This window comes from Falco biarmicus, chromosome 3, assembly GCF_023638135.1.
Source record: "Falco biarmicus isolate bFalBia1 chromosome 3, bFalBia1.pri, whole genome shotgun sequence".
In the NCBI taxonomy this organism is placed as follows: domain Eukaryota; kingdom Metazoa; phylum Chordata; class Aves; order Falconiformes; family Falconidae; genus Falco; species Falco biarmicus.
This window is the reverse complement of record NC_079290.1, coordinates 26,308,548-26,333,437: the sequence shown is the minus strand read 5'-3', so window position 1 is coordinate 26,333,437 and position 24,890 is coordinate 26,308,548. Positions and strand designations below refer to the sequence as shown.

At 39.3% G+C, this 24,890-nt stretch overlaps 1 protein-coding gene across 3 annotated transcripts in view; it reads left to right on the top strand.

Annotated features, from left to right (window-relative positions):
• ZFPM2 (zinc finger protein, FOG family member 2) overlaps nucleotides 1–24,890 on the top strand; it is a 321,740-nt gene that overhangs the window by 288,977 nt on the left and 7,873 nt on the right. For 2 of the 3 annotated variants that reach the window (XM_056333072.1, XM_056333071.1), the window contains 2 exons: nucleotides 18,350–18,556; nucleotides 22,931–23,155. In XM_056333072.1, the coding sequence (XP_056189047.1) occupies nucleotides 18,350–18,556; nucleotides 22,931–23,155 (432 nt within the window). The remainder of the gene's footprint in view (nucleotides 1–18,349; nucleotides 18,557–22,930; nucleotides 23,156–24,890) is intronic. The other variant, XM_056333074.1, reaches the window with a different exon arrangement.

Genomic DNA, 24,890 nt, shown 5'->3' with positions numbered 1-24,890 from the left:
ACATTACTTGCCTGGCATCTCAACAGATATCAGTCTGGATCATGATTCTATGGCTTTTGGACCCTTATTTCCTAAAAGCTGGGAGGGATCAGCTTTGAAAGTGACATTTCAGAGAGGAAACAGAGGGGGGTGGACACACATGGAGAATATAAAGGAACAGAAGATAGAGGTACTTGAAGTTAAAAATTAGTTAAACATTTGAGAAAAGAGGAGTGGGAAGGTGGCAAGTGATATGAATTTTAGCAGCACACATACAGTCCCCTTTCCCTAATATAACACAGTGGTAAGTGGCCACAAAACAGCAGATTTATTAATAGCTTCAATAATTTTGTTTTCTCTTGATTATTTCTCCACATATGCTATCTATTGTAGACACAGATTCAACTTTGGGAACAGTGTCATTGGTTGCACCACACTACTGGGCTAAAGGTTTACTTTGGAATTATATTTGGACGTTATCCCATTCTGCAGAAAAATGCATACACTGCACCAGAAAGCATGTTGTAAGGACAATATAAGGTCTGTTATTGTTTGCTGCTAGACATCGTCACCAAAAAAACGTCTGCAGGGAAAGAGGGCACTGACTAGAGCCATGGCAATTATCTCAGTACAAATCAATGTGATGACCAGAACAATACTGGTAATTAGGCATATGTGCAAATGTGAGGAGCTTCACCTAACTGATTTCTGATCCTGTTCTGTATCTGAGTTCTGAAGCAACACAAAAGGTAAGGAAAGGGAAACTCCTGAATCAGCACTAAAGAGTGGAAAAAACATAACATTTACTGCTTTTAAAATTATCATTAAGCAAAACTGAACCATCTCAGAATATGCAACACTTCCAAGAGCTAAATCCTTTGTAAAGAGAATTGATAACATTGGCAATCAAAGTGTGGCCATGACTAATGATAATGTGGGCTGCTCAAACTATTTATCTTCTCGATACAATGTGGAATTCTTTCCAATACAGGTAAAACAACTTGCAAACATTTGGCACCTGTGAGCGGAAAAGGTAAATATTTTGTCAATACAAGGTATAGTCTTATTTTTGGTAAGATGAAAAATAATTTGATTTCTTTCACTGCTGTGTTTCTTGTAAAGTTATGTTAGAGAGCAAATAGGAGCTATGAACAAAGATTTAAAGTGATGAGCTGTCCCATGCCTGTTTACAAGTCAGGATTTCATTTTACATAGAGTTCTCTATAGTGACTTTTTAAAATTTAAATTAGAAACATGGCCAGCAATGCATGCAAAATGTTCATTCATTGTAGTAAACTACAAAAATATTGCTTTTATGCAATGAGAATGCCATTGTAGAATTTTAAAAGGCATAGAAATAAAAGACTCCGGATTGGAGTGATTTAAACAAACTCACTAGGATATAGTAGATGATTAAAATACAATCTATAATTACATTACACTGGTATCAGGTAAGGATAAAAGCCTATAAATACGCTGGGGTCAGGGTAAGCATAAAAAATGAAACAGTTATTTGAATAATCTGAGATCAAGTTGCAGTAATTAAAAATGAATGTATTATTCAAATGAAGGAATTAGGTTACAACACTTCTCATATGAAAATATTATTGTGACAGACTGAAATAAGTTGGAAGCGATTTTGATAAAAAATTGGGGCAAGAAATATAATGATTTACATTGGGGGAAAAGTAGACAATCTATGCGGATGAGAGTATTTGCAACTCCTCCTTCAAATCCCTCATCAAAACTCTTACCTTTCAGCTGGCTTTCAAGAATTATCCACTATCCCGTGCCTCTTCCTGGACTTGATTCACTCAGATATACAGATCAATCCATTAAAAATTAAAAGTGCTGTAGCAAAGGACTCTACATGCCCTAACAAAGGAATTAATTGGATCTGCCCCCACTAGCAGGCATATTGTTTAATCTACCCCACACATTGCTGTTTATCCATTTTTATTGCCATTACCCAGGTCGTTTCTGTCATTTTTCTCCTGTTCTTTCTTTGTCATCTCCTGTCAGTTTGGAGGCCAAAGTCTACACATAAAAACTGACAAAAAATGGTGATACTCATGTAAATAGTTGGTGGCTACTTGCAGATTAAGCACTTGTTACTATAAATAAAGGTTTTTGAAATCTGACCTTTCCGTGGCAAACTCCTTGGGGCAGTAACCTGTCTGGAGGTGTCTTGAATACGTAAACCAAGGATATTGAATTATTAATAATAATTAATAATGAAAGAATCAGAAAGCAACTCGGTATTTTTTTCAGGTAATAGCTTTCATATCCTTTATATTAATTAACTTTTACAAATGTGCTTTGAGAGCCAGCTCTGAGTGGCTCTTTGCCATTGCCTATAGCCAAAGGGTAGAGAGCTGCCCTGCAGGTGCAAGTATGCCTGACAAGCAGACCCGTCTGAAATTCTCCCCAGGTAAGCAAATCAGAAATCAGAGCAAGATCTGGAGTAGCTTCATTTTTGCCCAGTGACTGCTGCCTGAAATTCTTCTCAAACCTTTATATCGTCTGCAAAAGTTTATTGAGAAGATCATTTAGCTCACTTAAAATATGCCCAGCTATGCCCTCCTAAATCCTCACTTGATCCTTTTATCATTGCATAGTATATTTAAGCCTCTCATTCTTACCTGTTAAATCCCTCATACTTCTCTTTTCTAGTCTCTTTTGTCTTCCCCTTAAAATGCTGTGTTTGCTTTCCCCAAAAAGTGGTTGTTTGTCCATTTTATATCTTTTTCTCCTGCAATGACTTACACATTTCTCAAGAGGTTGGTCATGCTAGAACTTCCTTCTGGTATTGCCAACTCTTTTCTTTAAATTCCTAATCAGATATCGTATTATCTTGGCACACTTCCATTTCCAGACAACTGGATATATCTTAGATACAGATTAGATATCTGAGCTAACATTTAAAAGGCATGCAATTATACATAGGGAACTTTAGGTTTAGAAGCTGAATAGTCTTGAATGACCTGTCAAAACCAGCAAAATAAAGCTTTTTTTTAAAAAAAATCTGTAGTTACAACTACAGCTTGCTATTTCCATTTCTCAAGCATTATTCACTCTTCAGCTGTCTGCACAGTTAATTCAGCTAATAGTACCATGCACAGGTAAATGAGCAATGAGATAAAATGTTAATTCAGATTCAGAGAGATGACTTGTGTAGAACTTCCCTGAACTGATAACTGAAAGATGCAAGGCACAGTATCTCATGCATAGTCTGCACATCTCTGGTAGTAATATATCCAGACCGGCTGCAGTGTACCTGTGCAACCAACTCTTCAACTTTAAAAATAGCTATCTGTTTAGCTAAATATCATCCCAGCAGACTGATCACAGTGAAGACTTGAGAGAATTCTTGTAATGGGCAGTTAAGTCAGATACTTGCACGTGTATACCTATGCTACAGTGTATGTGTTACCTGACTGGCATATAGATTAACAATAATCAGTTAATATTTTATCAGTTTGTATTTAATGAAAACTGAGAATGTGGAGTACAGGGCTGAAAGCCGAGAGGAAAGAAAATGAGAAAAGAATTAATCAGGAAGAAGATACCAGATGAGACCCCCCTAGCTAAAAAGACTTAAACATACAATAAGAAGCTATACTGAAAGGCATTTTATACTGTTGCATCAGGCAGTATCTCCCAGGACTGGGGAAATAAGTCTAAACTGTCTCTTTTACACATGGGCAATATTTTCCAGTATGAAGACAGACACCATTTCCACTTCCAGAGCATAAAGAACATTGATTTTTCCGGTGTCTTAATAAAGAAGTATGAGAACAGATTTTTTGAGATAGTATAGTATAGGATCATGTCCTCCCAACCAAGAAGGCACATATTAAGGGAAAGAGTAATGGAGCATTTTAGTAATTTTGAGTTGTAGATGCAGATGGTTGTCCATGTGACTGTTAACTTTTAGCAGAATAAAAAGATGTGAGACAGTGAAGCATCTCCAGCAGGTTGTGGATACTGTGAGGTTCAGTGCTTGTAAACTGGCTACCGTTCAAGAGACTGCATTTTGGTCTGAGTTATATGTAGGTTAGGCAATGATGAACTGTGTTTTTCCATGGTGCCAGATTGCATTCCATTTCCATACCCCAGAGAGATTCTGAGTTGTTAATTATGCTTTGTCCTGGTTAAAAAGGAAGAGAGGTAGTTGATAATATTTAGTGTCCAACAGGACTGGTCAATGAGGTGCAGAGATGGGTCTGTCAGTGGGGAGTGGGGGATGATCATGAGAACAGCCATAATAGCAGGGTAGATTTCTGAGCGGACAGGGAGGCTTGATAGGTAATTGCTGCCAGTTCTTCCGTTCTGCTTCGTAAAAATCTTCTATTCCCAGGAGCATCCCAAACATTTAATAGAACTTTTCTTTAATCTCTGTGACCCCTTTACTTAGAGTAGCCTCATACCATTCCTCTTAAGATTTTGTGCAGTTCTAAGAAGGGGCCAGCCAGGACACAGGGGTTCATGCCAGCACTGCAGGGCTAGCAGAATTTCACCTCGGTGTGTAATCCCTGCTCCTCCAAAAGCCAGATAGTTCTTCTGGGATCACTGCATGCTTGACATCGAATTTCTTTATTACTCTCATGAGACAGAGATAAGTGTTCAAAGGTTTCCACAAACTTTTAACATCATGATTCCCACGTGCTTCAGTGGGAGTCACGCACCCTGGAATGCTGGTTTTGCTCAGCAACAGAAATGAAGTGGCTGGTGTTGGATAATTTCCAGTCTCGGCTCCATCTTTCACTCTCTGGTTTCGTAGGAGAATGATTTAAACATAAATAAGTGCCCGCTTTGTTGTAGGTAAGCAAAGGCGATTGCAATGAACATCTGAGAGGCAGGAGTGGAGGAAAGCCACCCTGCGTTGCCTTTGCTGCCTGGTTCAAGGAGCACTTTGGCTGTGAGGCTGGGGTGACAGGCGAGAGGAGGGTGGCTGTGCTGAGGTGGCTGCCACGCTGACACAGTCTACCCAATACCTGCGGCTCACAGCCTGGCCACACTCAAAAATTCACTTTCCTGAGGGCCTCAGCAGCCACCACAGCCTGCCCAGCAGCGGCTGTGGCAACAAACGCGTTCACACAGGTGTGCTGTTTACAGCAGGGTTTCATTTTTCTGGAAGTTTTCTGTCAGGCTGGAGTGGGCCATCAGGCCAGCGTGGTGGGCGGCGCACCAGGGGTGCTAAATGCCCTAAGAGCACAGAGGTACGATAGTCAGGAAAAGGTAAATATTCCCAAATTATCTCCTTAAATGAGCTGACAAAGATTTTTAAAATTATTGTTTAGCACGTCAGTCGGTCCGTTTATTGAAAGCTGTGTCCCCTGTGAGGGAGGACATCTCCGCTGTGTGACTGGGGCAGTGCCGTGCTCCCCTCACTCTCTCTCCCTCAAGGGAGCGAAAGCATCGCGCCCTGTCGTGACAGGAAAACAGTCGCATAAGGCAACTGTCAGGAAAGCGGCAGGCGGGGGGGAGTCGCGTGGAAAGGGTTTAATCAAACTTCCTGACACCTCCCGGCTTTATCAGCCCCGGCGGTGCGGTGTGCAGTGTTGTGTAAAATTAAATAAATAACGGCGGCGGCCCCCTGCCGCCCCCCCGCCCGGCGGTACGGCGGCGGCGGGGCGGCAGCGCCACCTGCTGGCGGCGGGGCGGCGCGGGCGGCGCCGCGGGCTCTGCCGGGGAGCTCCAGCCGGGGGCGCTGTGGGGCGGGGCGGCTCTCGTTGCGGCGCGGCGGGCGGGGAAGGCTCTGGAAGCCGCCGGTGGCTGAGGGGTGCGGTGGGGCCCGGGGTGGCCGCTGCCCCCCAGCGGACCTGCCTTGGGCTGCGGGGCTGAAGCGGAGTGGGAGGCTTGTCCTGGGCGCCGGTTGTAGCTTGACTCCGTGGGCATGCAAGAAAACACTAAAAATGGCACAAAATTGGCTCATTAGCGAGTTAATCCTGTGTGGTGGTTGCGGGTTGCTTGGCGGCTTGGGCTGTTCACTTCAATTCACGTCATACCTGCAAAGGGGTGCAATGGGTAGCATAATCCATACATTTGGACTGTGTTCCTGTGGTATTCGATCTTCCCTGTTCTCCTAAAACTCCTGTATCAATCACATGTTCAGGTTTATTTGCAGAAATAACAAATTGTGATTTTTGGAACTTGAGATATAAAAAATAAGGTTCTGGGTATTACAAGTAATATTTCAATGGCAAATTCTTTTAATGTTGCTTTTTGTGTGGCCACCACAAGAAACTAGAAATTCCATCTTAGTGTCTTCCAAAGTTTTCTGATTTATTTTTTTTTGAATGACCATTTTAAAAAGTAATTGTTACGCAAGTCTTCAAGACTGACTCTTCCAACTTTATAACATAATTCAGCATTATCATGTTATGGATCTCACCCTACCAAATTATTTAAAGTTTGTACTTCTTGAATAATTTATACTATGAGTTGTAACTACAGAGGTTTGAAAGGTGCTTTTCATCACCACGTCTTGGTGTTTAACAAAAAGTTTTCTTTACCACATTGAAAAAAAATAAAAATCCCTACATGGGTTTTCTATATCCATGCACACTGTTGTTCGTTTTTCCCTGTATTTCACCCCAATCTGGATTCTGTCTCAGTACTGGTGATACAAACTGGGGTAACGGAGACCCAGTTTAGCTAGCATATTCAAGCGTATATGTAATTATATGCATGTAAAATTCCTTTAGTTTACAAACATAATTGTCTTTAGTGGAATGTGTCTTAAACAATTAAGTCTATAGTTCCCAAACTGTCTTGAGGTTTGATTTCTTTTCCCAGTTCTGGGGAATGGGGTGGTCTGCAGGCAACGCTAGTGGTAAAAAAGGGTCAGACAAAGGCGCTATGAGGTAGAGAAAGATCATTACCAAAGGAAATGAGACTGCTTCTGTGAGCATGGCGGACAGGATCATTCTTTAATTTCTTACATTTTGGTACAATTAACAGGTCAACAATCAATTAACAGGAGGAACCTTCCTCTTTTGCTTTTAGATCCCCATTTTCCTCCCAGTAATGACCTAAAATGTTTTCCTGAACACATGAAAAGCCTCACTTCTGCTAAAGAGATCATTTCAGTCTGAATCTGGAAAGTCAATGAGAACTCGAACTGCATTTAAAGAATCTGTTCATTTTGTACAGATATTTCTGAAGAGGTAAACTAGTTGTAGGTCTCTGGTCACAGCCTTGCATTTAGAACAGTGGGTGGCTGAGAGTGCAGGTTGCAGAAATATTTGGTTAAGTGCATTAAGCTAGATCATAGTGCAATTCTCTGTAAATTCATTTTTTAATGCAGACATATCTTGAGAAGCTGCCGTTCTCTGCAAGGTATCAGTTCTTCTGTTTTCACCCCCTCATGCTTGAATATTATAGGCATTTAACAAAGTGATTCGTCCTGTGGGGTGTATCAGCTTTAGAACATCTCTGAATTGAATAATTTTGAACTTCGTCTAAACTCTACCACCTTTCTCAGGACTAAGGCTGTCAATAGCTAGAAAATAAAAGGATGTACATTCACTTAATTTGCAGAAAGCCTCTCACCAAGATAGGCAAAGTGTTCTTAAGGGTGACCCTGTAGAGGTCCATGGAGTGCAGAATCCCTCAGACCCCAGCAGGCTCCCTCCTGGGGAGCCAGCATGCTTTAACTGGCTTCCCATTGAAGCAGCTGTAAGAAGTGAATGCATAAGAAAGAAAGGTAATGAAAACTGACAAGTTGAAAAGAAATTGAGAGTTTAATCTGCAAAGTTGTGCTCGAGGGGGCTTCCATCATGATATTCCTATGGAGTAGCAAAAAGAGAAAAAAATTAAGAAACTGCAGAGTATCATGAATTTACATAATTTTTTTCTTGTACCAGGCAGTATTTATTAATTTCTTTTCTGCCACTTTACAGCACCTCTTTGCCTCTCAAAAAGAGAGAATGAAGTATACAGAACCTGGCAATCATAATGAACGTGTAAAATGCTCACAGATTATTTATAAGCATGCAAGTTATGTAGTTGTTGGAGATTCTCTCCCTTCTGCTCCTGCTTGGTGATGAAGAATGGTATTTTAATAGGCAGATGGTAAAGACAATTACAGTTTGGGGCTCAGCTGGGAGTTACATCAGTTTATTGCAAATTATTAGTTGATAAATGCTTTTGTTTACAAGCAAAGTCTTAAGCAGCTTTGTAATCAGTTTATCAGCTGCAGCCTGAATTTTGACAGCTTGCCTTTGGGTATACAGTCACTTCTTTTTTGGCCATTTAGAAATCATGCTGACCAGGCAGGCAGAATGGCAACTCCTATGCACCTGTATGATGCTCAATAAACTGCTCTTTCTTATTAAGCCTGTTTTGGAAGAAATCATCAAGTACAGAATCCTCTTTAATTACTAATCCATATTAGTGTGTACAGCAAGAGTCTTAGCTATTTGCTCATTCATAATCTTTTTTTATTTCAATTGTGACCAGAAGTAGCTCAGTCTTGCTGTTGCCATTACAGGATTTGTTTTCTACTGTTAACAGTCTCTCTTCTTAGATGAACTAAACAGTAGACTGGCAGTGGTTTACAATGCTCATTTACGTGGGGCATTGAATATAGCTTGGAAGGTGGAAATGCTTTTGATCGTCATGAGTTTTGAGTCCTTTTTACTTCTAGCTTCTACTTGAAAAGGCAGAACTGTAATACCTGGTTCTAACACATTTGGAGGAAAACAGGTTTTGCTGTGGGTTTTGTGTGTGTGGGTGGTGGTTGTGGTTTTTAAATGGGGTACTTTTAAAATAGAAGACTGGATTAGATGCTTATTGTAGCTTCTATGACGTTTACATTTTGGAACATATTAAACATGCAAATCTACTTTTAATGCCTTTTACTTAGTTGTTTGTTTAGTAAGAGAGCCACTGATTTGTCACAGAGTCTTGTTTCCACTGCAGCCAATGTAAAATGTTCTAATGGCTTAAGTGGGAGCAAGATATTTTTTTTTTTAATCAAGATCTGCTACTTTGCTTCAATGGTTGTTATAGCTGAAGTAGACTAGTTCCTGAACTTCAACCTATGCACTGAACGTTAACATAAGGAAAGGTCTAAGACAGCTAGCAATAATAGCAACTGTTTTCTCAGGTTGTAAAAAAACCTGTTTTTTTTACAGTACATGCAACTAAATGCTCCGGCTTCTGTTCATTATAAAAGGTGGCTTTTGTTTCATGCACAGCCTTGAGCTTCTTCTGGAGCATGACCCCTGTATTGAATAAGCAACCAGGTCGCATAGCCAGTATTTTCTTACTTTGATTTTGCTTCCATATAGCTTCCCCATTTGTCCTTATATTAGATGTGTTCATTTCCTTTACCAATACAACCTATCATTCCAGCTCCTTCTATATAATCCTTCCTCCCGCTCAGGTACCTTTGCTATTCTCTCTACGTTTGCCCAGGGGCAAGAAATGAGCCCTACAGTAGCTGGTGCAAGACAGCAGAAAATCCATTGATAAGATGTAGCATACTCTGCTTTCCCTGTAAGAAAAAGGTGCCATTAAAGCGTATCTATTGTCTCACTTAATCACCTCCTTTTTTCATACACTCCAGTCTCACAAAATAACTCTGAAAAGACAATCCACAGGCATGATTGTGTTTGTAAGGCTACAAAAAGGTCACCTTACAGCTGTGCTGTTAGGGAAGGGGGGATTGTAGGAATGTGTGTATCCAAAGCCCTGCTTCAGAGTAGTTGATTTCAGTGGTCCATTTTCTCTCTCTGAAACCTGGTGTATCCACAAAAGCTGAGGGAAGCTGTGGGGATCACCTGGGAATGTATCCTGGGAAGCTCTTTAGAAAATGCCCATTTACTGATTCTCTAAAAAGTAAAAGGGGAGATGAGTTTGCTGTGACAGTAAGTCTTAGCTCCTTTGCAGTGGTGGTGGGAGTGCAACGTGGGCAATGTCAGCAAATGTTTATTGTTGGGTGGGGGTTTTTTTCAAGCTGTTTATCATTTCCTTTCTGAAGGATTAGTAAATCCTGAAATAACACTCAAGTGAGACGCGATTCAAATGTAAAAAAGGTGTAGCACTCAATTCAAAACAAAGGAATTTGAAAAGAGGGGGGAAAAAATGAAGGAATTTCTAAAGTTGTGAAAGAACTCTTTCGATTTCCTTGTTTGAGTTTATGCTGAATTAAGGAAATATAACAGGTTTAGCATTTGTGGCAGGCTTTAATTTCAAACTCTGAGCAGCAGACTTAACTTCTTGTGATGTGGGAGGATATTACAGTTTTCAGCTTCATTCCGTAAATATTGCCATTTGTGCCAAACATTTAATAGTTTTACGCTGTGGACTGTCGTCCACCAGGAACTGATATCACCTAAGACTTTTTAGAGCCATCTAATAGAAAGATATGTATTCACTCTGATTAGCCCAGGATTTGAACGAGGGTCCCAGAAGAGATATATAAGCCTCTTAAATGCATAGAACTTCTAAGGATATGGGTTTAACTGTCTCCCCCTGTGGTAAATAAGCTGTGACAGCTCTATCAGGGGGGAAAATGGCAAATAAAATTACCACATTATTTTCCTGTGAATATTTTCGGAGCACTAATCTATTTTGCCTCTTTACCTAATAGAACTCTGTTGAGTGTTACATGCAGACATTTAATTGGAGGGAACACATAGAAATCCTGAAACTAACAAAAAGCAGGCAGACAACAGTGGAAAAAATAAGAGGTCAAATTTAAGCATTTGTTATAATCCTTGCTTTTCAGAAACAATATACTTCATTTGGGGTTCAGCTGATGAAGCTTTTTGTAGTATTCAAGAGCTGCTGCAGTACAGATCATGATGTTAGCAGTAGTTGTACTGCAGCAAAGACCTACCCCTTACACTGACTCAGTGATGCCAGGTTTTGGAGTCCACTACTCTAGGAATAGCAAGTTCCTTCAGTATTTTTCTTTTTCTCTTCATCAGCTATATAATGCCTGACAGTTTTAACTATAAAATAATCAATTCAGATAAAAACACTTATCAGCTGTCAGCATATGACTAAGCTGAAGTCAGGGCCAAAGCTTAGGTTGAGTCAGGTGCAGGAGTAGGAGCTATATTCTGAAGGAGTATTTTTCTTCCTGTTTCTGGTCAGACATTTTCTATCTCAAAATGCAGGAATTTTAAAGCCGCCTTCTTCAGTTTGGCTAGTGCCTTTAAGCTGACTATGCTTCTGTTTGGTTCTGAAAAATATTGTTGCAATTCCTTTATTTTGCAGCTTGTTCAGTGAGTTAAAAATAAAGCAGGCTCCATATTTTATGCTGAACATAAAGGTAATAGTAAAACTGCCAAAAGAACTGGTTTGTCAGCTGTGTTGGTCTAATTTTATATTTTTTTTTTTTATTTTACATTTTACTGCAGGGTTATAATATGCACTGGTTTCGTTAAAAATAAAGGTCAAGTATCTTTTGGCAATCTCCTTTGATCAGTAAACAAGGAAACATGATAGAAGATGTTAGGAAATCATCTCAGTCATCTTAATGTAGCACTAAAACTATTTTTTGTGAGAGTTTGAGAAGTCTGAATTTGCAGGGGTGATTTTTGAGACACTTCACAGAGAGCTGGTTGGAACCCCAGCATTAAAATACATGAATACAAAAATGCTGTGCAAAGTATGTATTTTGTGTACGTATGTGAAAAATGCGAAGAATTATTTAGCAACTGGAAAGACTGCTCACAAAATGCTTTTGATTTATTGCTGTATATACCACAGATCCATATCACTTATTCTTACATTATTTTATTCAAAAACTTGTATGAACCATGAGTTGGCATGTTGTAGAATACTGAAAAGGCATTAATCAACCTAAATAAACAAGTACATAGATCTATCTAACAACTATGAAGTAGTTAATAATTTTTTAGCAATTTTATTACAGAAAAAAGGTCTAAAAGAGTAGTGCTTAATTATCTGGACTCCTCTGTGCTGGGCTCTCTTTTGATTGTATTAATGAAGCAGCTGGCCCATTGTTTCTCTTTAATTCCTCTATTGTTTTAAGAATATGTCACAGCTCTTTATTCTTTTATCAGGTGCTGTGCAGGAGGATCCACACAATACCTCATATTCCTACTGTATTTGCCAATGCACAAAGAAACCTCCAAAGCATTTTTCAAAGAAGGGGCACACATAATTTATAAGTTCTGTTCCCTGTACCACTCTACTGTCAAAAATTTCAACAGTATTGGATTTGAATTAATTATAATTTTTTATTAAACAATGTGTCTACATATAGATATATGTACTTTGTTCATGTCAGAAATTAGAGATCTGCCCAGTAACTTGTGCCGCACTGAAATGGCATTCATTATGCTGAATCGTCACAACCCCATGGGTGAGAAGCAGGAGGAACCCAAATATGAAGATCCCATCCTATTGTGATGTGCAAATTCTCCTTAAATGCCTAACCTGTGCAACAAAGGATGGAAGATAATAAATTAACTCCAATCCCCATTACCGTTACTAAAAAGCATCATTTTTTACAAGTTGGAATCTTTCATTGGGAGAGGAAGGTTTAATTCAGTTTACAGTGCCCAGAAGTCACTAAGAGTAACAATCTGTTGTTTAAATAAATTCTGATAGTCTTTTGACCCTTCTTGCAAAAAGATGTGTGTACAGGAAACAGGCTATTATGTTGTTGCAGCAACACAATCAAATCCAGTAAGCACAAATTTTACTACACGAAAGCAGTACTTCTGAATTAACTGGCACTGAAAATTGGGTTTAATAGAATTTTCCATTGATTTCCTAAACTTGTATGAAAGATGTGAGCCATTGTGGGGTCAAAAACAAGACTCAAATGGTTCAGCAAAGAAAACCAACCGCTGCTAAAGACAGGAAAACTGGAATTGCCTTTTGCCTTTGAATATATGTTTATATTGTTGTTATGTTTCTTCATCCGTGAAAAATTCTGCACTTCCTTCCATGAAAGCTGTAGTCAATGGAAACATTGTTTTTAGCTACTTCCTTTCTTAAGTCACTTTTCCTAAAAGGAACAGTATGAATCAAGAGGCTTTATGGTTCCATCCATTTTGAAGTTTTTTTCTCCCGGAGGAGTTAATATGGGAGTCTGTCCTTATTCATTTTCATACTGTGATCCACAGATTCCAAATGTTTACTCCTTAAGGTCTTCAAAAAATAAGTGGGAAAAAAAAGAAGTCCACCATCAGAAGGCTCGCTCTGCTGGGGTCTTTGTCTTCCCTGGAAGTGTTGTAGGGTTCTGAGAATCAAAATGGGTGAAGGGCCATTGCTTTAGTTAAATCTTCAGATCAGAGCAAATTCCTGCTTCCAAATAGGATAACAGAGGTCACTTTTTTAAAAAAAAAATCCAAATGTAGAAGGAAAAAAATTAAGGGCTATTTAAAAAAAAAAAAAAAGGAAGTTTCTCTTGTATTTTGGATGTCTGTCCTACATAAAATAAAGTTTTTTATTAGCATGCATATCTATCACCACAGTACTCCTTATTCTGAATACAGAAGATAGAGTATTACTGCATCTAAATATGATTTAATTGGTTCAATTTACTATATATTTTTTATACTAAGTGTGGTTCCATATCTTGATGAGCCCAGATGTAGTTGCGGTTGTGGTTTACAGCATCCCATTGCTTGCGTTTTATTACTTTTACAAAGCAAATGTCTATCAATCATAGAGATAAATTAGAAAAAATTGTGCAAACATGACACATCGCTAAGATTTTTCCAGCATGCTATGTAATTATTAACCTGATTTTTGCCATTGAAAGAAGCCATGAATTACAGATAGCATGGGTGAAGTTAAATGCTTTTATATTAGATACATTTTGCTTATACAGTATTCTATAGGTATGGCCATACAATATAATTGAAGCTTTGTCAGCTCTGTAGCCTAGCAACAGATAATACTGTTAGGTTACTGAATTGCTCCTGGTTGACAAGTAGGGAGTATTTTTGTGTTTATCATGTTTGCTAATGATGGGATCCTTTCCAAAAGGCTTGTCTTAATCTTAATTAGAGTTTATCAGCAGAGGTCTGCATGACATTGTGCAGACACTGATTTCATAAATAATAAAAAGTGCAAGTGAAAAATTTGGCAGGAGAAGAAGATATTTAAGACCACTGATTCTTATAAGAGCAGCATGAATTTCCAAAATGTAATCAAGTTTGAACTGTGACTCTATTCTTTATTATCGAAACTTGCAGTACGCTCCACTGCAGTTTTGACAGCAATTATGAGTATGATTTATAAGCTTCCTGTTAGGAACCAGATCTGTTTGCACAAGAATCTTGATCATAAACATTACAAAGAACAGTAAGTCCACAGTTTTTCAGGGACATCAGGACCTTACTTTTTCCTTTGCATAGGAAGTTGTTTTGTTGGGGTTTTTTGTTTTGTTTTGTTTTAAGGGTGTTGGGTTTTATTCAAGCAGCAGAACTATTTGCACTGAAAGATGCAGACAAAGAAGAGAATCCTGAAATAACCTTTCCATTTGGTGGAAACTCTGAAGGTATCAGATAGCTGCTTCAGTGCCTGATGTCATTTGATAAAAAACTCATGCTAATGCAATTGGAATGTAATTTTTTGCTCTAGTTTGCACAATATGATATTATTTAACTTTCCCAAATTTCAATGATTAAATGAGCATTTCTAATTGCTTGCAATGTGAACTAGAAAAAGAGTTCAAGTAAACACATAGTGTTTAAAGGTATTTTTATTCTCTTCCTCTGCTTGATGTATACATGTTACATATCCACATAATTTTCTTTGGTTTAACCATAGATATGAAACAATATGTTGCAGGCTCAAGAAGCTTATTTTCAAATTCACGGAATCAGAACTAGACTTGTAGAGAAAATGGCTTTCCAATGTCACAAAGCCTTATGGTATTTCAGAAACTTTCCTTCTGCACTGGAACACGAGTAAGACTTTTCTTACCCCACCATGTAAAAACAGTAAGACCCTTTTCAGTACAAATGGATGACCAGTGTACTCACTATGGTCGAGAAGAGGGCCAAAATCCCCGTTCTACCATTGTCTTGCCTTCTCACCAAACAGTATAGCAACGACTTAATTTTTGAGGCACTGTGAAGTCACTCATGCCTGTTACTGCTTATCTGGACATTCTTCTTTTCTCTTCTACTGCATCTGTCTTAGGACTGAGAAACTTGGCCTGGTAAAGTTTTGGTAGAACCATTTCACCCCCATAAGCTTTTTTCTGACAAAAGAAACAGTTGGTTAAAATATTTCTAGCCAGCTTAGTCAGGACTTCATCTCATATAAATAACAGGCCTTTATGTTTCCTTATGAAATCTTCATGTCTGCAGATATTTCAAGCAAACATCTTCCCATCTCCTTCTCCATTGTCACCAGTACTTGGCAAAGACTTACATATTATCCTTTTGAAAATCTGTTGTTAACACTGCCCTTTGCTTTATGAAACGATGTTGTACACCTGAGAAATTACTGTGTATGTGTCAGTTGTGTCTTAGCTTGTAGAAATGTTTGCTTGAAGCAAGAAATTTTTTCCTGTTTTGTGACCACTGCCTGTAAGGAAGCCCAATCTCTGACAAGGATGTCTAGGCAGCATAATAATTCATATGATAGTCATGATTGTAACTTCCTATTAAATCTGGAAGCCTCTGCCAGGTTCTCTGCACACCATTTCCCTGACTGTGCAACAGAAAGCTCAAGAAGACTTCTCTTTCACTGTCTTCCTGCTGGGCATTTAGGCCAGTATATTTGCATTCACTGCATTAAGGGAAATAAAGTCGTTTGCATCTTTCAAAACAGCAGCTATTGCCTTACCCTGTGCAAGCAAGCACAGAGGGGGGCAAGGGGGGAGTGTGCTGTGTCCTGCCCCTGGGGGTGACTACTGCTGCAGAGGTGCTATACTGCATTTCCAGTAGCTGAAAGAACGCGTTGTTTGGGAGTTCGTCTGGGGATTTAACTTAACATGATACCATGTACTGATGAAAACATGGCCATATATGTCATGATCACTTAAATGCCTCATTTTCTATAGAGTGGGATGAAAGAAAACAAAATAACAATGTAATTCTTGGATCTGAATCCTGCTAGGCTGAAGGTTTGTATTGAAACGCAGGAGTGGATTAAACTTCTGTAGTTCTGACTTCCTTAAACAAGCCAAGCTAAAGATTGTTGTGCTTCCAGAGCTGTCACACATCCCACTCAGCTGTGTCTGCCGTAGGTGTGACAGCCTCCAGGAGCTGGGTGGAGCAGACAGCCGAGGTCACTGCTGGCTTCAGCTGTCCAAGTTTAATCTGCTGCTGGACATGAGTCAACACCCTGAGGAGCTCTAACACCAGGAGACTGAGTCAGCCTTTTAGCTGATCCAGACTGATTGCAGCTGGAGACCCAGTAATCAACTACACTTTTTTTCCACACCCCCCAAGGGTACAGCATGTCAAGTTGTTTGCTGGGATAGAGAAAATCTCAGTTGGTTCTTCTGCAGTGACTCATTTTTATTTTATTAAGAAATGCAGTGAATAATACAGTCTAGAATGAGCTCTTATTCTCTATTAAAATGTACTGAAACATGTTGGTTGATTATTACACCTTCTGTATATAAATAAAATAGAGGCATGTGTTAACAATGGAAGCCCTCTTCCTCCCAGAACACAAACCATGTGGTGTTTGCAGTGACAGTACCCCGTTTCAGAGTACCCAGTTTCAGGTTCTCAAATTGCAGCATGCGTATCATGTCTTTTTATCTACAAATCTAATTAAGTACACTTCCAGCATTTAGCCTCGTTCTCTCTTGAACAGGTTTTATACCAGTTTTAACTTTGAAGGCTTCTGTATATTTACTTCTGAGTTATATCAGGCAGTAAGTCAGACTGTGCTCCTCATATGTTTGAATTCCTGCTTGGGCATTAGGATTCTGCATTTGTAGACATTTATGGCACTATCTTCGTATTTCATCTTCTTATTCTCTGGAGGAAATTACTCAGATTTGCACCATTTAATGCTGTAATCTTGGAGGGTAGTAAACCTTAGTATGCTTTGGTCCCATTACGGTAAATTGTTTGTAAACTTTGGAGCCATCTTCAACTGCTGTATTACAGAAGGGTGAATACAAAGACACTTTTTTGCTTTGAAACTTTTACACCACTTTGAGGTCTGGAAACTTAGCTTTTTTTTTCCACTGAAAAGCATCATCACTGGTGCTGTTTTGTTTGCTCATCTTTGAAAGCTAATAGACTGGTTTAATTAATTGTCCAAGATTTCTCTAAAACAATGTCCTAATTCTTCCATTTAGCTGTGGCATATCATACACTGTTGTTATCTCCTCTACCAGATTTTTGCAACAAGTTGTTTTAAAACTATAATCTCGTTGAGGGGAAAAAAATGAAGTGCAGTTGAAAAGGCAGTTATGCCGAAAGATAAACACAGCAATATTACTTATCAAAACGAGTACAGTTTTTGCTTGCCTAATGAATACAACATATAGCTTTTTCTATATATACAAAACCTGAGGAAAAAAAAGCCTTATAACATATAAAGTATGCAACATTATTTCAGGCATAACTGTATTGGATATGTATCTAGGCCTGAGAGTGTAGATAACACAATATAAGTGCTTTGCCTGTCTAAACAAGTTAAATAAATGAGCATTCACTATCACATTCAAATACATTAGTAGATGTGCTCGCATAGTTAATTTTCTCTTTAATGCACTACACGTGACATTTGCAGCACAGAGCTATAGTGTATCTTACTGTTTGATGAAAGTTCTTCCACCTCCTCCCCCTTTTAAACAAACCTTTATTTGAATAAGCCTTTATGAAACAGATCTTTGGCATATCTTCTTTTCAGGAAGTTCAGTCAGTGTAAGCAGAGATAAAGTAGTCATGTTACAAAGAATATTACATAAGGGAAGATTTTTTAGAAAAAGAGGGCAGCAAACATAGGGAGGGGAAGAATGCCCTTAAGAGGAAATCTGATTTCTTTTTGCAGCTGTTCGGTTTTATTGTGCTGTGATTTGGTATTCAAAATAAAACAAACCTGGAGTTACAAAAAAATATACAGGAAGTTTGGTGAAAAATAATGATGAGAAAAGTACCATATAATAGATTTTCACTTATATCTTGGTTTTCATAATGCTGGCCTTTTAGGAGACAACATGAAAAATTAAATTAATTTTCATGACGCAAATAATAAGGAAAAGAATCCCCAAATATACATTGAAGATTCCCGTATTGATAGAAGGAAGACAGTAAAAATAAAAATTATTTGCCTCTTTATCTTAAACAAGCCATCAAAATTTTAAAAAGACTGTGAAGATATGGCACTGATGTTTTAAGTTCTGGAATCTGATATCATCAATTAAATCTTTCTGCTTTTATGTTTCCTGTAGGGGGGCAGCTTTGGTGTACCACGACCAAGGCCATATCAGAGGGCGAAGAGCTGATTGCCTTTGTTGTAGATTTTGATTCAAGGCTGCAAGCTGCTAGTCAGATGACTCTCACAGAAGGGATGTATCCTGCACGCCTGCTGGACTCAATACAATTGCTCCCTCAACAAGCTGCAATGGCATCTATTTTGCCTACGGCTATTGTGAACAGTAAGTGATGAATATTATTCTCTGGTGATTTTTTAAAACAGGAGTACTTCAAGGCACATATGAAGAGCTAATACAGCAGCAGTGAATTCAGGACCACAGAAACCGCATGACTTAAAACCCGTAGCTCAAAGCCTACTTTTGTTCCCCCACCATCTGAAATGAACTCACAGACATAAAAGGAGGAGTAAGAGTGGTCTGGCAGCTGGGCTTTGCAAGAGCCTCACCCAAAGTATCTGACCTGCCCTCCTGTGGAGGTTCTGTGATACACTCCCTGAGGCAATAGGATCAGAAACTGTTAAAAACGTAGATAAGATGGGCCTGCTAGCTCACAAAGTCCAGCCTTTGCTGCTCAAGTAAGCCTGTTGCTTACATCTGCAGCTTCTGGTAATAATTCATGATACCCAATGGAAAGAAAGAACACATCTCCTCAATGGCTGTTTCAGAATGCAGTGGAGATCATGCCTTATAGCAGCCCTGATTTATTGTAGTATCTCTACTCAATGTTGCTATCCAAGAATGTTTTATGTCATTTGGACATCAATAGACCCTATCATGGGCAAAATACAGCATGTAGTTAAGTGCTGTCCTTGGAGAGGAGGGACAGGAGTACCTGATAAGTCAGTTCCTGAACTGGGACAATTCAGCTTGAATTAAATTTAATTTCTTTAACTTTTTCTTATTGCCTTTAAACAGCCCTAGTTCCTTATCCTCCTCTCTAAGAACTTTTCAAATATATTAGCTGTTACCATGATCCTCAGCAGTCATCACTTAGACCTATTGAACATCTTTAACTCTCAGCACTTTTTAAGCCTGTCCATTTCGACTGTGTTGGAGGCTTCACCATGCTTCCCATGATTTGTAAATATTGTAATTAGATACAGTAAACTACTGAACACAGCAATTGCAGGTGTGAATGCACATGCCAGCATATGATCTGCCACTCAGGCTCACACCAAATAACATTGTGTCATGAACAGTCACACCATCTTCAAGCTTTTTTGACAGGACTAGTTAAAACATCTGTGATGATGCATTTCATTCCATGTTTCCCTTTCTCTCTCTCTCTCTCTCTTTCTTTCTTTCTTTCTTTTGATTGCTTGTTTTCTAGGGAAACAATCTTGATAGTTGCACATTTATTGTTACCTGTTTTAAAAGATAAACCTTAAGATATCCAAGTCATCCAAGTCCTCCCTTCCAGAGAGTGAGCTGGCATCAACGTCCAGCCTTTTAGATAAGTGCATTTGTTTTTACCCCAGCACTAGGGCTGCTGTGAGCTAACATACCTGTTCACAGAACCAGCAATTAACACTGTACAGGACCTCTCCAAAAGGTGTCAGAAGTCCCTGTAACAGACCACCAAGTTGTCACAGTTAGAGCAGAGCAGTGTTTCTAGACAACAGCTGCAAGGGAGCACCAGTGAGGAAGTTACTTTACCTAAAGGGCAAAGACTCTTTGACAGCTTGTTTCAGCTGAGGATATATTTTTCCTGCAAATCTATACAAGGCCAACTCTGGGCTTTGGCAAAATAGTCAGATTTCTGCAGCATCAAATTTCTGGAAACACCTTTGCTACCACCACTGCATTTTGCAGGGCCCTGGAAAGCTACACTGATCATTGCAACTTCTGCTGCTAAGAGGAGTCTAAGTTGACTGTGCATCAGCTCTTACTGTACAGGCTTAGCAGCAACTTGGAGTAACCTTTGTACTGTTAACTCAGAGGCTGCTAAAGTAGCAAGTCTCACTGTCTGGGACTTTACACCCCAGTTCTGACTCTGTCTCTGACCAGATGGGGCTGTTCCCACATTTCATTGTCAACTTGGTGAAATTCAGTTTCTTCTGTAAAGTCTTGAGCTAGATGCAAGTCCAGTAATATGCTGAATGCACCTCTAGATATGTAGTGGGACATCTCGTAACCATTCCCTTGCTAGATCTCTGGAAAGAAAAAATCAGTTTCTAGAAAAATTAAGTGTTGTAGAGCTCTGTTTTAAGGCTTCCTAACATTTTCTATTTGAAAAATCAAAATTAGAATATCACCTTTGGGTCATGCAGATTGAAAGTATCATTTCCTGAATTGATCCATTGAAAGAAACTGATTTTTGTTGTTGTTGTTGTTTTTAAAGAATTAAAACATTAACATCAAGTAGCCTTTATCTATTTTGCATCGCTTTAGGGGAGCAATAGTTTTGGATCCCATCCCTATACATTGTTCTCCCTGGAATTCTATCCTCTCACCATGCAGAACTCCTCAAATGCATTTCCTCTGCATGGCATGTAATGGGAGTCATATATTCACCATGCATAACGGGAGCTACAGATTGTCCAGGCCATCTAGCCCATAGGAAATAAAGATGGCTGGAAGTCAAATTCATTAAGATAATCAGAAAGTTCCATTCTGTGGTGGAATGCAGTCAAATGAATTCAAATAGGACATGTTGCCCATATCAGAGTTCCCTATTATTACTTTTGGACTTTCTTTCTGTGGAAAAATGGTTCAACTTTTTTAAACCAAACTTTTCTGAAGCTAAAAACAAATGTTGAAATGTCAGCTTTCACATAAGATGCGACATTTCAAATCATGCAAGCTGTATCACTGATGTTTTAATACTGATATATACTGGAATACTAACTGCTCCATTAAATGTTTGTGTTTTAAATTCATGCACAATTATTCAGTGGCAAAGGGAAATGTGGAATAGTAGTGGTGAAAATATTTTATGCAAATTCATGAGCAGAAAAATAGACAAGCATTAGCAATGCAGTCAGAGATACAAACTAAGTGTAAATTTTGGCTGCATTTGTAGATATTTAACAAACAAAAGACTCATCCATTTCAATGGGTTGGAGTCTTCAACTTTGTTCACCCAAAGGAATTGGAACAAAGCAGTGATCCTATACATGTCAATATTTGAAATTAAACATAAATTGTCATGAATGATAATTAATTACATCATCAGCTACACGTGCCATATTTTCAGAGTGGCCAGCCATTCTTCAAGACTTAATTACAATCAGTAGTAGCTTTTTACATTCTGAAGTCAGTGGGAATTCTGGTGTTGGCCAAGATGTGTTTTGGTGTTCACTGCAATTGTCCATTCTCTGATCCTGAGGTTACCTAGCACAGTCTGGCTGCACTTATAATTTTATCCTCTCTTAGTCTCAAAAACAGGCGAGAAGTGTCCAGAGTAGTTGCAGGTAATGATCCTAGGCCCATGGTAACTCCTGAACTGTATGCAAGAACCTGGAAGATGTCAATTGTCTTAAACCAAAAGTGTGGAAGGGACCATTCTTATGATTTGACAATATAAATAAGAAGTTTTGGTGCTCTTGTCTGGACCCTGTCACTGTTTAATTTACTACTGTAGATGCACCCTAAAGGGCTGGGATTTCTTCCTTGTTCTTACCAATAGGATGGCAAGTCTTTTGTCCTTATGAGACAGATATGCAACATCTACTGTGTAGGTGTCCTTCTGACAGAGTATTAACAACCAAATACTCACTTTGTCTAAATACACAGTATTCATTATTACTCTTCGCATGAGCAAGGTATGTAGTACCTTCAGTACATGATCAAAATGTCTGCTCCTGTTGCTGCTGGGAAGCACTCTGCAAACTCTGCGTTGTCTTCCCCTCAGGGAAGGTGCTGACACTTTGGGATAGAGGACAAAGAAAAAATGCATTATTCTTAACAAATATCCCTTTTGCATAGGGAAAAGTGCAACAGTAACAATTTACGAAAAGTAAGAGAACAAAAGCGCGTTAGCAATTTGAACTGTAATATTATTAACAAAAGGAACCCAGGAAATGTTGCTCAGAGTGATATTACATTCAGCACTGTAGGATCTTAAGGAAAAACAATCTAGTCTGGCCTCCTGGATATCAGAGCAACAGGACTTGACAGTAATAAATGCATAAGCATTCTGAGAATATACATTTTTCAGAATGATCAGCAATTACCACTCAAAAAGTCCAAGGTCCAATGCTGAAAAGACTTGTGCACACAGAAGAAAAAGTGTAATTGAAAGATGTCACCTAGTGAGTAGTGATGTATTGGAAATACAGCTTAGTTCTTGAATTAGAACTGCATATTCACAACAAATAATTTCATTTCATTTTTAAATAATTGCATACCAAAAGCTTCTAGCTGCTTTTTTGTAGTAAATATTTTTTTAAATCTTCTTTTGAAAGAAAGAACTGTCTCCCACATTCAGTCTCTCACCTGAAAGTGACATTTTAATATACCTGTGGCTCTGTTTTCAGTATTTTATTAAATAAGCATGCATTTAATGGGGAAGTGAGGGGAATTAATCCAGCTGTGTTAATTGGTTGGCACTGAGTGCACCATGGCTAACCTGCACCTGGTTATATTTGCTTGTAGAGGACATATTCCCTTGCAAATCCTGTGGCATTTGGTATCGAAGTGAGAGGAACCTGCAGGCCCATCTCATGTATTACTGCAGTGGGAGGCAAAGAGAGGGGCCTCAGCTGTCAGAGGAGAATGAAGATGGTGCTCAGCAGATATCCAGTGTCTGCCCCTTTCCACAGTGCACCAAAAGTTTTTCTAACGCAAGAGCTCTGGAAATGCACTTAAATTCTCACAGTGGTAAGTACAGTACGTTTTCCTGGATTTAGCTATTTGAAGAATTATTCAATATACACATTCATTGGATCAATGTCTCTCCAAATATATGCAGGCATTGGGTGTAGATACTACCAAAATATCAACAGTTTCTTACCTGTGTTCTACACCAAGCACCATTCCAGCTAACCAGTGTAATTTCTCTTATCTAACAATCCTCATTTGAATGCTGTCTCTCTCTTAATGTGTGTATGCTCGCATACAGGCAGCATTTTTTTACTAGTGAAGGTGTGCTAAGGAATCCAGACACAGAATGCTGCTGCTTGGTCTCTACGCTCAATCAATTACTTCAGGATTTCATCCACCAAACGTGAGTCTGCTAGACTACAATCTCCATCTACACTGTTTTGCTGTTCAGTGGAGAAGTACATGCCACCAAAGAGCAAGTCCTGAACTGTGTATGATCTTTGGGTTCTAGAACAGGCTTCTTAGACAGGAGGCTTTAAGGACCAGGGTCCAGAACTCTGTGTCCTTTTCCCAGGACAAATGTTTCGTAAAAACACCTTGTTTGATAACAATATTCTCTTTTCTTCTTACAAATATAAACTGGGGAGAGTATTTTAGAATCATAGAATCATAGAGTCATAGAATCATTTATGTGGGAGATGACCTTTAAGATCATAAAATCCAACCATTAACGTAGCACTGCCAAGTCCACCACTAAAACATGTCCCTAAGTGCCACATCTCCATGTCTATTAAATACCATCAGGGATGATGATTCAGCTACCTCGCTGGGCAGCCTGTTCCAATGCTTGACAACCTTTCGGTGAAGAATTTTTTCCTAATATCCAATCTAAACCCCTGGAACAACTTGAGGCCATTTTGTCTCATCCTATCACTTTGTTACTTGGGAGAAGAGACCAATACCCACCTCACTACAACGTTCTTTCAGATAGCTGTGGAGAGCAGTAAGGTCTCTCCTGAGCCTCCTTTTCTCCAAGTTAAACAATGCCCGTTCTCTCAACTGCCTCTCATACGACTTGTGCTCTAGATCCTTCACCAGCTTCATTGCCATTCTTTGCACATGCTCCAGCACCTCAGTGTCTTTCTTGCAGTGAGGGGCCCAGCATCCCCAGGTCCTTTTCCACCAGGCAGCTTTCCAGCCACTCTTGCTCCAGTCTGTAGCACTGTGAGGGGCTGTTGTACAGGATCCAGCACTTCTCCTTCTTTGACCTCATACAATTGGCCTCAGCTCATCAGTCCAGCCTGTCTAGATCCCTCTGCAAAGCCTTCCTGCCCTCAAGCAGATCAACACTCCCCCACAACTTGGTGTCACCTGCAAACTTACTGAGGGTGCATTTGATCCCCTCGTCCAGATCATCAATAAAGATATTAAACAGAACTGGCCCCATCACTTAGCCCTGGGGAACACCACTTATGAATGGCCACCAACTGGATACAACTCCATTCACCACCACTCTTTGGGCTCATCAGTCCAGCCAGTTTTTACCCATCAAAGAGGACACCTAGCTCAGCCATGAGCCAGTTTCTGCAGGACAATGCTGTGGGAAATGGTGTCAAAGGCTTTACTAAAGTCTACGTAGGCAACATCCACAGCCTTCCCCTCATCCATTACGTGCGTCATCTTGTCACAGGAGATCAAGTTAGTCACACAGGACCTGACTTTCATAAACCCATGCTGGCTGGGCCTCATTACCTCGTTGTCCTGTACCTGTCATGTGATGGCACTCAAGATT